Source organism: Hemicordylus capensis, chromosome 7 (assembly GCF_027244095.1).
Source record: "Hemicordylus capensis ecotype Gifberg chromosome 7, rHemCap1.1.pri, whole genome shotgun sequence".
In the NCBI taxonomy this organism is placed as follows: domain Eukaryota; kingdom Metazoa; phylum Chordata; class Lepidosauria; order Squamata; family Cordylidae; genus Hemicordylus; species Hemicordylus capensis.
Window position 1 is genome coordinate 11,173,074 of NC_069663.1, and position 13,707 is coordinate 11,186,780.

Below are 13,707 nucleotides of genomic sequence, written 5' to 3' on the forward strand. Positions count from 1 at the left end.
CCTTCTCAGACAACATTGCCTTATACAGAGCGTTTTTATAGGGAAGGGGGAACATTCAGTCTCCTCCATGCCTTCTGAAATGGCACAGTCCAGGGGAGGGGGGAAAAACACAAGCACATGAGTGCCCCAGTCATTTGTGTGTGCTCCAAGAATTGAGGAAAAACTGCCTCTGGAGTACACCCACTTGGCTCTGCCCTGCATTTTCTAGAGCTGCCTTGATTTTAAGAGAAGGGACAGCAAACGGTCAACTCTGTTCCTGTATTAGTTCTCACCTTTGCTGCTTGTCCCATTCCAGATTCGCCTGGGATTCCGCCTGGTGCATGGGCCCATCAGCTCTTCCGAGGGTTCAGTTTTGTGGCCACTGGCTTGATGGAAGATGAGAAGGCCAAAACCCCGCCAGCTCCTCTGCATTCTGTAGTACAGGTAAGAAGAGACTGGTGTGCCGAAGAAGCTTACAGAAGAGCCCCAGAGCATCTGCAACAAGCTGCAGCCTTGTTTGGGCTAGAGCAAACGTAGATTGAGTCATGTTTCTAAGGGCCGGTTGAGGCATCAAATGGAACCATCGCTAAATCTTGGTTCCATGAGGAGTCCCTGAGCCTTGAGAGCGCACACAGCCACCTTGTGGAAACCTCAGAAGTATTCTACTTCCGATCTGCAGTTAGATAGAGGGGGCGGTTCATGTTTGCTATTGCAAGACCAGCTCTCCTGTGATCAGTTCAATTCAGTTTTATTTTAGTCTCTGACCAGCAATACAAAGTAGACAAATTTAAAAAAAACTTTAAGCATTAATAATAACCCATCCTAAAGCATAACAATTGGATTAAGTATTAGAGTCTGTCTGATCTATTCGCCACCACACAAAATTTGGCTACCTTATATGTAACATCAACCACCTTAAGTGGCACAGTGGGGAAATGCTTGACTAACAAGCAGAAGGTTGCCACTTTGAATCCCTGCTGGTACTATATTGGGCAGCAGCCATATAGGAAGATGCTGAAAGGCATCATCTCATACTGCATGGGAGGAGGCAATGGTAAACCCCTCCTGTATTCTACCAAAGAAAACCACAAGGCTCTGTGGGCACCAGGAGTCGAAATCGACTTGACAGCACACTTTACCTTACTTTATGTAACGTCAAAATCATGGTCAGCAAGGAGAAAGCAAACAAAAAATGGCTTGGAAATTTTCTTAATAAAGGAGCTATAAGAGAAACACAAGAATCTTGATAAAAAGTCCAGTATAATAAAACATGAGCTATGGACTCAACTGCTCCATCTCCACATGGGCATACCCATTCCTCTTAAGGAATCTGCTTAAACCTACCCTCCAGTGACGGAAGAGCATTAAAACATGCCAGTGAGAACATCTTCTGTGCTTAGGCAGTGTTAACATGCTAAGGTACTTAGCTGGTTTGGAGTTATATATTTGCTTCCCAAGGTAAAACATATTTATAACGTAACTTAGGTGGGTAGATACAATAGATAGATAGATAGATAGATAGATAGATAGATAGATAGATAGATAGAGTGAGTGAGTGAGTGAGTGAGTGAGTGAGTGAGTTTATTTCGGTCATAGACCAGTTAATCTTTACATTTTACAAAATATTCGATTAGGTAATGCAAGCTTTACGAAGCTTACATACCATAAAACAAAATGTGGCCACATTAACAGTCATCCCAGGTTTAAAATTGGACAGCAGATACTCCAAGTAAAAAAAATCGGTGTAGCCCGGACAATTCTTTAGCAACGGTAAAATAAACTTAGAACGACTATCCCTATAGAATTCACAATAAAGGATTACATGAGCAGTGGTCTCTATTTCACCTGCACCACAGGGACAAAGGCATAAGGTACCCGCTTGTATTTCCCCTCCAAGAAAAGGAGTACATTGAGGGTCAATGTCAGGGTCAATGCTCTCCTAAATTTAGATACTAGAATGTTATCTAAATAATTGGCGGGTTTAAGATTGAAACCTTGAGGGCCTATATACAGCCCTCTTGTCAAGCGTGCAGATTCCTCTTGCAGCAACTTAGATAGTTTTGGCATCCAATGTCTAGTAGCCTTTGTTTGAGGGCTAACTTGGCACTCTCCTGTGACCTTAATGGCAGCTCAAATCCACTGCCTGAAGCGGCCGTCTCTGGTGCTTCTAATGTCTCTTCTCAGCCTCCATCCAATCAATCGTACTGCACTGGGAGAGGTACTTGGTTGTGCAAACAACTTCTTCAGTGTTTAAGAATGCCAGCTATTGCTGCATCACCAAAAGGGCTAAGCTCAATGCATCCTAACCCTCCTTGTTCTGTTTGTTTTGCATTCACCTGTTTTGTAGCAACTGCATGGCAAGAATCTCCAGTTTAGCGACGGTTATATGGTGAAGGAGGCGATCGGCGTGGGTTCCTACTCCATGTGCAAGCGCTGCGTTCACAAGGCAACAGGCACCGAATATGCAGTCAAGGTTGGAGGCTTGCTCCTTCATTCTGCCAATGAATAATTGTACCTTTTGAAGTCCCATTATGAGTTTCAGATGGGTTTTTATGTGCAGACTTTCCTTTTAGTGGAAATGGGGCACGGTTATTATTTGATGCTTAGGAAAGGCTCAGTTCTGTGGCATTAACCCTCAGAGATCTGACAACGCTGCCACCATCCCGTCTGCACAGCAGGACCTGAGGCCTGAACTGGTACAATGGAGTAGATAGAGTGAGCTTGTTCTCATGATAAGAGCTGGGTAGGAGGAGCACCAATCCATGGTAGGAGAGCCATGGGTGCTCCCAATTTGGCAGTCATGTGAACTCAAAGATCAGAGGAGGAGGAGGAGGGGAGAGTGGTCCTGTGGGAGGCAGGTAGAGGTATGCACAAATTAAAAGCTGCAATTCAAGTTGAGCTTGGATCGAATCACAGAATCATCTAATAGATTTGCCGAAAACAGTCAGCTTGGCCGGCTGACTTGATGAAAACCTCGAATCACTCTAATCTATTTGGGCGATTTGAGCGCCGTTTTTCTGGGGAGAGCTAGCCTACGAATTGGGATCGGCAGGTAGACCAGCCCTCCGCTCCAGACTTGGTGTGTCTGCCCTCTTCGGAGGACTGGTCTACCCAGGTAGACCAGTCTTCCGAAACAGGCTGACGCATGAAGTCCGGAAAGGCAAGCCACCCTTTCGGCCTCAGCCCCTGTCTACAATATGGGACAAATTGCTAACCTTGCATGAGATTACTGAGATAATATGTACAGGGTGTGTTGAGTGCTCAGATACTGTATAAATGTAGTATACTTCTTGCAGATCATTGAAAAGAGTAAGCGCGACCCCTCAGAGGAGATTGAGATACTGTTACGGTATGGACAGCACCCAAATATCATCACGCTGAAGGATGTGAGTGTAATAGGATTGGAGCAATTGACTCTTGCACATTTTGGATTGAAGTCATTCTGGAAATGCAGGGTCTGTCCACCAGTGGGTCAGAAACAGAATTTGCAGTTTATCTGTAGAAATGCTAGACCTATTAATAAGTCTCTCTTCTGTCCCTCTGGTTCTGCAAAGGCACATCTAATTCCCTGCTGCTGACTTCTTGCATAGCTATGGCCTTGCTGGATTCCTGTAGCCCCACACACTCATCTTGCTCTCCATAGCTCAGTGGAAGAGTATTCACTTTGCACACAGAAGATCCCAGGTTCAATCCCTGGCAGCATCTCCAGGTGGAGCTGGGAAAGACTCCTGCTGGAAACCTTGGAGAGCCGCTGCCAGTTCGTGTAGACAATACTGAGGTAGACAGACCAATGGCCTGACTTGGTATAGGCAGCTTTCTCTGTTCAATACAGCTGTGAGTTTTTCTTCCCTGTTAGCAGGACTGTATGCACAGATGACACCTTGGTGGTAAATAACAGGATGTCGGCTTGTGAGTCGCTTCAGGATTATTTATTTACTACATTTATATCCTGCTCTTCTTCCAAGGTGCCAGGGTCCATACATGGTTATACAGACCCTCACACCAACCCTGTGAGATAGGTTAGGCTGAGAGAAATGTGACTGGCCCAGAGTCACCCAGTGAGTTTCGTGGCTGAACGAGAATTTGAACTCGGATTTCCTTAGTCATAGTCCAGCACTCTAACCACTATACCACGCTGGCTCTCAGAATGTAACTAGCTTCTTAAAAACCTATCCACAAAGATCCTTGGTTTGTTGTATTCTTGGTTTGTTGTCTGCTGTAAACTGCCTAAAGACTTTGGTAGTGGGCGGTGTACAAATTTATCGAATGAATGAATGAATGAATAATCCTTTTGGGCAGGTATATGATGATGGCAAGCATGTCTATTTGGTGACGGAGTTAATGAGAGGAGGAGAGCTACTGGACAAGATCCTCAAGCAGAAGTGTTTCTCGGAAAGGGAGGCCAGCTCCATCCTGCACACAATCTGCAAGACGGTGGAGTATCTACACTCCCAAGGGGTGAGTAGGAGATGTTAAAGAAGCTTTGTGTATTTTATTTGTTTATATCCTTAAAAATGATGTTGCTTTTCAACATAAAAACCTCTCACAGCAGTTTCCATTAGGGGTGTGCACAGAACCCCGGAGCTGCGGTCCAGCACTGGGGTGGGGGGTCCCCTTAAGGGCGGGGAGGGTTTACTTACCCCTCCCACCGCTTTCCCCCCTCCGGCACCCGTATTTCTTTGAGTAATTGGGGCAGCAGGATACCTCCCTGCCGCCCCTTCCCCTGCTTGGCGTGCAATGCTGTGCAAAAGGCTTTGAGAAGCCTTTTGTGCGTGCGCGCACGTATTTCCTTGAGTAAACGGAGCGGCAGAATATCTCCCTGCCGCCCCTTCTCCCGCTTTGCAGCAAAAGGCTTGTCTAAGCCCCCTGCGAAGCTATCCAAGCATGTGGCCATCACCACATCCCATGGCAGAGAATTCCATAGGTTCATTGTGTGCTATGTGAAAAAGCACTCCCTTTTGTTGGTCCTAAATCTTGTGGCAGTCAGTGTCATGGGATACTATGTGGGCTGAATATTAATACCACATGGTCAGATAATAAAAAAGAAAAATGGCCAGAACACTCTTGCTATAGCAGGGCACCTGATCTCCTGCAGCAAATGAATGGGTAATTTTGCTGGAATGCTGTAAGACAAGCCTGCACAACTTGTGATGCACCAAGCTGAACTCAGCCCGCCAACCAGGAGCTCAGTAAACCTTCTGTTTTTGCTACCTGCCTGGGACTGCAAGAATGGGGAGATTGTTAAGCATATGGCAAGCTACTATATGTGGCTGGTGGGCTGCATACAACTTCAGGACAAAGGAAACTACCTTGTATTGAGTCAGTGCATCCCACTGAGTATTGTCTGTTCTGACAGGCAGTGACTCCCCAGGATTTCAAGCAGAGGTCTTTCTCTCCCAGCCCTAGTTGGACATGCCTGGGATTGAACCTGGGACTTTCAGCATGCAAAGCAGATGCTCTGCCACTGAGCTCTGGGCCCATTCCTGATGGGTTTGGTGGGTCACAAGCTGCACAGCCCTACCACAAGGCTGATGAGCCCCTACTTTGCCACAAAGTACATGTAACATTGGGAAGAGGGTTAAAATGGGGACCCCAGTTGTTTGTCTGAAAGCTGGAAGGCCGTCACAACCAGAGAAGTGACCTGTGACTGCCACTTCTGTCTCCGTAGGTCGTCCACAGGGACTTGAAGCCTAGCAACATCCTCTATGTCGACGAGTCCAGCAACCCGGAGTCTATTCGCATTTGTGACTTTGGCTTTGCCAAGCAGCTGAGGGCAGACAACGGGCTTCTCATGACCCCTTGTTATACTGCCAACTTTGTAGCTCCAGAGGTGAGCAAACCTGGCTGAGACTGTGGCGTACCGATGGCCTTTATCATCTCTCCATCCCAGAAGGCCCCGCCTGGGTAATAATCAAGGGGCAACTGCAGGAGCTGGGCCCTAACATGGCTCCAGACTGCCCCCACACACTGCACAGGACTCCAAGCCCCACGGAAACCAAGACAGGCAAAGATTGCTAGCATCAGATGCCGAGGATTGAACCTGGAGCCTTCTGCAAATATTGCAGATACTCTTCCACTGTGAGCCACAATCCTTCCCTAGGCGCGCACACATCCCTACATCTCACTTGGTTAGAGCTCTGTTTCAGTACATGCTGATAAATCACTAAAATGCCGATAAACCCGCTCATGCACTACTTACATAGGGAGCTGCCTTGTACTGAGTCAGACCATTGGTCCATCTGGCTCAATATTGTCTACACAAACTGGCAGCATCTTTTCTCCAAAGTTATAGGCAGGAGTCTCTCCTAGTCCCATCTTGGAGATGCCAGGGAGCGAATCTGGGACCTTCTGCATGCAAGCATGCAGGTGCATCTTGCAGTGTTCCCATTTAAATACAAGCCAGAGTGGAAAGGGGACAGTCATAATTGCGACCACAAGATCAGCTCTCCTCCCTTTTCTTAGAGGCAAAGCAACAGGGAAAGCTAAACACTTCTCCCTTTCTTCCTAGGGTAGGGGTGTCAAACTGCAGCTCTGCAGCTGTTGGCCGACAACTCCCATCATCCCTGGCCACTATGACTGGGGATGATGGGAGTTGTAGGCCAACAGCGGCTGGAGGGCCACAGTTTGACCCCCCTGTCTAGGGTTTCCTCACCTTCTCTTTGTCATCTCTGTTTAGGTATTGAAACGGCAAGGCTATGATGAGGCCTGTGATATCTGGAGCTTGGGGATCCTCCTCTACACAATGTTGGCGGGGTAAGTTTCAGCATCCTCTGTCTTAAAGTTACCCATTAGCTCTAGTTGGATACCTGCTTAACTGGCCTATTCCATATAAACAGATGGTAGAAGTTTAGCCCTGCAAGTGGTGGAAGATGTGCCACGCCCTTAGGAGGGCCCAAGACTAGTTGTGCCACTAGGTGGCAGTATCTTTCTTGAATTGGCAGATGAGAGGCCCCTTCCTGGTTCATGATGGTGTTTGGTTGGGAGCATCCATGACTGAAGGAAGAATGTGGGATTTGATGCTTCAAGGGAAACAAGGAAAGGGGTCCCAATGAGATTAGCAAGAGACGACAATTGGTGGGGTGGAAGAAACAATGTATGGTGTTGGGGGGAGGTTGAACACTAGTAAATCTTCAAAATGATGCAACTTCTGCTTACATGTAACATTGAGCTATGCTACACTCTTGACACATTTGATGCCATGTGTAGGTTGACCTTCCGTATGTATGTATTTGTTTATTTCGGCCCAAGCCCAGCATAGTTGACCTTCAGTTAAAATAGTTGTTTCCAAAAAGTTCTTCACTTTGCATGTGCACGCATCTTTATGTCGTTACAAGTGCCCCTAAGAAAGTTTAAAGTGAATGCCTTAAATGCATACAGCAGAATCCAGACTAAGTTAGTAGGGATAAAGCACCACCGAAACCAGTGAGACAAGTTAAATTATGCCTAATTTTTCAGTCTCATTAATTTCAATGGGACTTAATCATGATTAACTTAAACTGGACCCTGCCCATAATGTGTCAATCGCTTTCACTGTAAGGGGAAATCTGTCTCTGTTCTTAAAGACATGTACAACTTTGCATCTGTCTGTGTCCAAACATTGAATCCACCCTAAAAAAATCTTGCAGAGATCTTCATAAGATATTCTTTCCATAGTATTTCATATTCCTTCTGTAATAGTTTAATATTGTTGCAGGCTGTTTTCTATGCCTGATCTTGGGCAGAAAGCATGTAAACCTTTTAAATAAAGAATATACCTTCTGCCAACTTTGGCAACTTGGAGAAAAGGTCAGACAATCTGGTAACTTTCTGTTGCACTGTAATGGGCGAAGCACTGGTTTATTTGGAATTGTATTTGAGGTACCACCATTAAAAGATCTCAGCTGACTGGCACTGCTTAAAACCATTTTTTACAAGACGTGTGGTGTTTGGAGATGCTGGTTCCTTTTCAAACATAGAAAGCTGCCTTCTACTGAGTCAGACCACTGGTCCACCTAGCTCAGTATTATCTACACTGACTGGCAACAGCTCTCCCAAGTTTTCAGGCAGGAGTCTCTCCCAGCCCTACCTGGAGATGCTGCCAGGGAGTGAACCTGGGACCTTTGGCATGCAAAGCAGATGCTCTACCACTGAGCTCCAGCCCCATCCTCTAAGGGGAGTATCTTACAGTAGACAGTGCTCACCTATAGCCACCCACCCAAATGCAAACCAAGGTGAACCCTGCTTAGCAAAGAGAACAACTGATGCTTGCAACCACAAGACTGGCTCTCCTCTCATCTAAGCAGAGCTTTTCAGTATGGTTGCTAATGATGCAGTCCCCAAAGGAGCATAAATTTTGAGAACTGGAAAACACTTGTATACCAGAAGACTGCTATTGTCGAACTATTAACTGTAACTGTGAAATACTAGAGCTGAACTGAGCCTGAAGGTCAGCTAGGCCAGCTCTTTGGCTTGAAGCCAACTCTTCACACCCAACCACTAATTAACAGACTAGACCATATAATTCAGCTTATAATAGGCCACCCTGACTTACTCCATGGCCATAATTATAATGAATTATGAAGCTGTCAAGTGCAGTCTGTGTCTGTCTTACTCCTGAGAATCCCAGTTTTTGAGGTGATTTTTTTTAAAAAGACCATTGTGTGTAAAGATGCAAAGGCAGGGGGTGTGTTCTCATGACTGACAGCTGGGAAGGAGGAGCCAGGCTCCAAGCCCTGTGTGCATTCTGGAGAAAGGGCCCAAGTGTTGGCAAATATCAAGGCAGGAGGAAGGGGAAGTGATCGTGTGCTTGCCGCGGTTTGGGTGGGATAGCAGCAGCCAATCCACATCATGTACTCAGCAGCCCCCTGATGAGGGTGGAGGGAAAGCATGTCCCACACCACCCTTTCCAGACTACAGCTAGCACATGATCGCTTCCCCCTCCTTTGGGGGCGGAGAAGAGCTGGTCTTCTGGTAGCAAGCATGAATTGCCCCCTTTGCTCAGCAGGGTCTACCTTGGTTTGCATTTGAATGGGAGACTACATGTGTGAGCACCGTAAGCTCTTCCCCTTAGGAGATGGGGCCACTCTGGGAAGAGCACCTGCATGCTTGCATATAGAAGGTTCCCTACAACCTTTGGAGAAGGCACTGCCAGTCTGTGCAGAAAACACTGAGCTCGATGGACCAGTGGTCGAACCATATGGCAGCTTCCTATGTACCTCAACTGTTGCCAACACACAGCTGTTTCTCAGGAGCACGCAGAGGGGCTTGGGAGTCTGGCAGGATGCCTCTCCTAGCCAGCTTTCAGTTGGGAGAACAAGCTCAGTGTCTGCTAAAGGCTCTGCTAGCAGGGCAGGTGGAACTTCCCTTTCCCTGCCCATGGACTCCAGACCCCTCCCCTCTACCCTGCCGGCTTCTTTCCAGTGCTCCATCCCTCTTTTTAAAAATCTTCTGTTCTAATCTTCCATGCCCCCTTCCCCTGCAGGTACACTCCATTTGCAAATGGTCCCAATGACACCCCAGAGGAGATTCTCACTCGAATCGGCGGGGGAAGGTTTTCCCTCAAAGGAGGGAACTGGGACACTGTTTCGGATGCAGCAAAGGTGAGGCATGGTACTGAAACTCAACACGGGGATCAGGTGTTTCTTCCACACTTAGTCTGCCAGAATTAACAGAAAGATTGCCAATTGATGTATCTTTGGGCTCCAACATCATTTTCCAAAAGCAGGAACCCCCAGATCTCCTGAAAGATGACCTGTGCCCTTTGCATCTGCCACTAGCAAAATACCTAGAGCTATATGCCGCCTTCAACTCTGGGAAGAACTATGTGGCATCCTTTGGTGCCTAGAGCAGAACCTAGACACCTGCTGTCTGCTCCTGACTTCTCTTGTTTCAAACCTCATGGTTATGAAGACATGCAGGCGGTATTGGCATGGTTGTGCCCTGAACATCTGTGGCTTCCTCTTGTGTTACATACACACACCTACGTCCATTCTCTGCCTTTATTCCTGCTTCTCCTCTCTCGCCCCTCCCCTCTTGAAAATCCAAACTCTGTTAAAAAAAAAAAAAAGTTCATCATCATGGTCTTGGGAGAAAACATGTGGAACTGAGCACCTTTGTATAGAAAATAGACAGAAGTTGCATCAAGGGCCATGCATGTTGAATGACTGCAGAACTTTCAAGTGCTTTGCACACACCGTGTAATTATTTTGGCATAGATCTGAGCATAAAGAACACAGCTAGCTTCCACGGCCATCCAGCAGGCATGAATCTTCTTCTACTGCCTACTGATGATCCAAGACCAATTTAGACTACCATTTTTCAGAAAATTGGGCTGTGATATTGGGAGAGGAGAGGCAAAGCAGACATCCCCTGCCCCTGGTGGCGCAGTGGTAAAACTGCCGCCCTGTAACCAGAAGGTTACAAGTTCGATCCTGACCAAGGGGCTCAAGGTTGACTCAGCCTTCCATCCTTCCGAGGTTGGTAAAATGAGTACCCAGAATGTTGGGGGGCAATATGCTAAATCATTGTAAACCGCTTAGAGAGCTTCCAGCTATAGAGCGGTATATAAATGTAAGTGCTATTGCTATTGCTATTGCTATCCCAAGAAGTCCCTGCGATGCCCTGCTCTGTGATCTTGCTGTCTGTCCTGTAGAATACATGAACTCTCCTCCTGGGGCACTTAGTACTTGGAATGGTGTAAACGTAAAATGGATGAGTTTACATAAAAGGTGAGGGGAAGGAGGAAAGAGAAGTTAAGTGGAACAAATGGTAGACTTCCTAAGGCCCAGGTTCTCAAACTTGGGTCCCCAGATGTTGCTGGACTACAACTCCCCACATCCCCAGTCACAAAGGAGCTGTAGTCTAACAATATCTGGAGATGCAAGTTTGAAAATCCATGCCCTTAAAGACCTGATAAAGTCTTGAGGTGCATTGTAAGGGGCAGGAGGGAGGATCCGAGATCCATTTCTCTGCCATCAAGGTGCAATTGCTTGCTCACAGGCAGCAATTAGGATCAGAGTCTAGAAGCAGGCCTCAAATCAATATAGAGAGGCCCTTCAAAAACCAGTAGTGTGGCCAATGTTTCAATTTCTGGTGATTGAATTGACAACCAGCATGACTGGGCAGCCACCAGTATGAAAGAAGGCTTGTAGCAGCTGCATGCTCTGTGTGCTTTTTGCAGGACCTGGTATCAAAGATGCTTCATGTGGACCCTCATCAGCGTCTGACTGCTAAGCAAGTCCTCCAGCACCTGTGGATAACCCAGAAAGATAAGTTGCCCCAGAGCCAACTGAGTCACCAGGATGTTCAGCTTGTGAAGGTAACAAGCATGGGTGTGCACATGCGTCCAGCCCTGTCCTTTTGTAGCTCACCACGTTGGCTAGGGAAATATCCATTTTCCTGGCCCCTCTAAATCCCAGCAATGGCTGAGGTGGTTCACAGGGAACTTGTTTGACAGGCTCTCTACCCCAGAAGCATCCTACGGAATATCAATCTGTCCTTAACCATACCTGTCTTCCTCCTTCTCCGATTGGGAAAAAGAGTAAAAAATTTGTTATTTACATCTTCTAATTTTAGAGGTGGAAGGGACCTTGGCAGTCTTCTACTCCATGCCCCTGCTCAGTGCAGGAAATGGCTACAGCTGCAGAACCTTTCTTTGAAAACCAAGGAGCTCAGAGTGTCTGAGCTTCCTGCACTGACCTGCAAAGTAAGTTAGGGTGAGAGAGTGGATTGGTCCAAGGTCTTCTAGTGAGCTTCATGGCTGAGTAGGATTTTGAACCTGGGTCTCTCCGGTCCTAGTCTAGCACTCCGTTGCACCATCCTGGCTCTTGGAGCAGCTAACGTAAAAGAATGACATCACAATGAGAAGCAATAAAACAGTAAAGGCATTTTTAATCCACTTGAATACCTTCATTTAAGCAGATCCAGTTCACTTCTGGCCCCAATTCAAAATGCTGGTTTTAACCTTTTAAAGCCCTGAGTAGCTTGGGACCAAGTTCCCTGGGAGAGCACCTAGCCCACTATGTCCCTACCAGACCTTGAGACCTTCCTCAGAGGTCCTGCTTTGAGCATCACTGCCAAAAGAGGTGAGGCATGTGCCTGCTAGGGAGAAGGCCTTTTCAGTGGTGGCACGCTGTTTGAATAGCCTTCCCAATGAGACTCACCTGGCACCATCACTTTTTTCTTTTAGACATCAGGTGAAGACCTTTCTGATCACCCAGGCCTAAGTCTTTAAACATGTTTGTGTATCAATGTGCTTCTTCTGTTTTGTTTTGTGTTTTCATTGTACTTCCTATTTCTTTGCGTGACTCACAAAGTAAAACAATTCAAAATGTGTTATGGGTGGCCAACAAATAAAGTTGATTATTTTAAAAAATATGCTACATTAAAACCAGCATCTGGGGATCTGAGGTTGGGAATCTTTGTCTTGCTTATTTATTTATCAAATTTTTATTTGTTTATCAAATTTGTATACCGCCCCAAACTTTCATCTCCGGGTGGCATTGTTTCAGATAATCTCAAGTGGCCTTGTGGTGCATGTGTGCTGATCTCTCAGATATATACACACATGAACTCCTGTGACTCCTCTGTCTCCTAGGGTGCCATGACGGCCACATATCTGGCGCTGAATAACTCCAAGCCAAGCCCCCAGCTGAAACCCATTGAGTCGTCCTTGCTGGCACAGAGGCGGGTTAAGAAGCTGCCATCTACCACGCTGTGACATGGAGGAGCTGGGTGCCTCCCCCGCCCAGCCTCTCCAGGGCTGCTCCGCATGACTCTGCACAAGCTTGACTGGACTTCCAGAGGAGCAGGAAAGCAAACCCAGGAAGAAGTCCATGTTGAGGCACTTCACTTTAAATGCACATCAAGGCCGGGTGCCTTCAGCCAAACTAGCTCTTGCTCTCCTTGAGGACTTTTTAAAAAGTGGACAGCGAGACTGTTTGTAATGGGATCCATATATGTATATATGAGAACTTGAACATACAGTGATCTGTGTGTTGATGGCTGTGAGTAACACAGCAGATCTCCTCCACCTTCAAAGGGCCAGGCCTTAGACCGATTGGTGCCTTTACAGCCAAAACTGGCATAGTTGGAAGTTGTCCCACCTCTACCCCACCAAGGTCACTGCAGTGGAGGTTTTTCTAGGATCTGTTTCTGCAGACAACGTCTTTCGCATCATTGATGGCTTTTAGGTGTGCACAAGTTTCTTGAACATCATGCTCTCCATCCTCGAAGCCAGGTGGCTCAATCTAAGAGGCTTATGAACATCCCTCTCTTCTCTCACCCCCCCACCCCCCCGGAAGTGGTCCCATCTGTAGGGCTAGGACACAATGCTTTTCCTATACCCTTGAATTCAGGGGGCGTGAGATATGTGCTGCATTATAGCCAGCTCTGGAGCACACCCTGGGCTTGGAATAAAACTTTTCCCCATGGTGAAGATGTCTGTCTTTCTTTCTAGGTTGGGGATTTGTTGTCTGTCTGTCAAATAGCACAATCCAAAACCACTTCTCACATGGTATGTTGACGGCAATCCTGTGTGATTTTGCCCTCTACTGGTTATAACATCCACCATTTCCTTCTTTTTCTCTTCTGTTCACACAACTCCTTGTTCTGCATTCAGTAACCTGGGATTAATATCTAGTTTCTCACTATTGTCACAAGTGTTTCTAATTTGGTGTTGGAACTTAAGATAGCATAATGTTGCTGGTGGTTCTAAACATGTTTACTCTATTGCAAACTTGCAGTGTTTTT

The 13,707-nt window shown here is 46.6% G+C and overlaps 1 protein-coding gene across 7 annotated transcripts in view; it reads left to right on the plus strand.

Moving 5' to 3' along the window:
• Nucleotides 1–13,389, plus strand: part of RPS6KA1 (ribosomal protein S6 kinase A1) — a 145,473-nt gene extending 132,084 nt beyond the window's left edge. For all 7 annotated transcript variants that reach the window (XM_053268338.1, XM_053268334.1, XM_053268332.1 and 4 more), the window contains 9 exons: nt 296–423; nt 2,327–2,452; nt 3,276–3,365; nt 4,279–4,437; nt 5,648–5,809; nt 6,656–6,732; nt 9,440–9,557; nt 11,138–11,275; nt 12,554–13,389. In XM_053268338.1, coding sequence (XP_053124313.1) covers nt 296–423; nt 2,327–2,452; nt 3,276–3,365; nt 4,279–4,437; nt 5,648–5,809; nt 6,656–6,732; nt 9,440–9,557; nt 11,138–11,275; nt 12,554–12,676 — 1,121 coding nt within the window. In that variant the 3' untranslated portion in view covers nt 12,677–13,389. The remainder of the gene's footprint in view (nt 1–295; nt 424–2,326; nt 2,453–3,275; nt 3,366–4,278; nt 4,438–5,647; nt 5,810–6,655; nt 6,733–9,439; nt 9,558–11,137; nt 11,276–12,553) is intronic.
• The last annotated feature ends 318 nt before the right edge of the window (nt 13,390–13,707 follow it).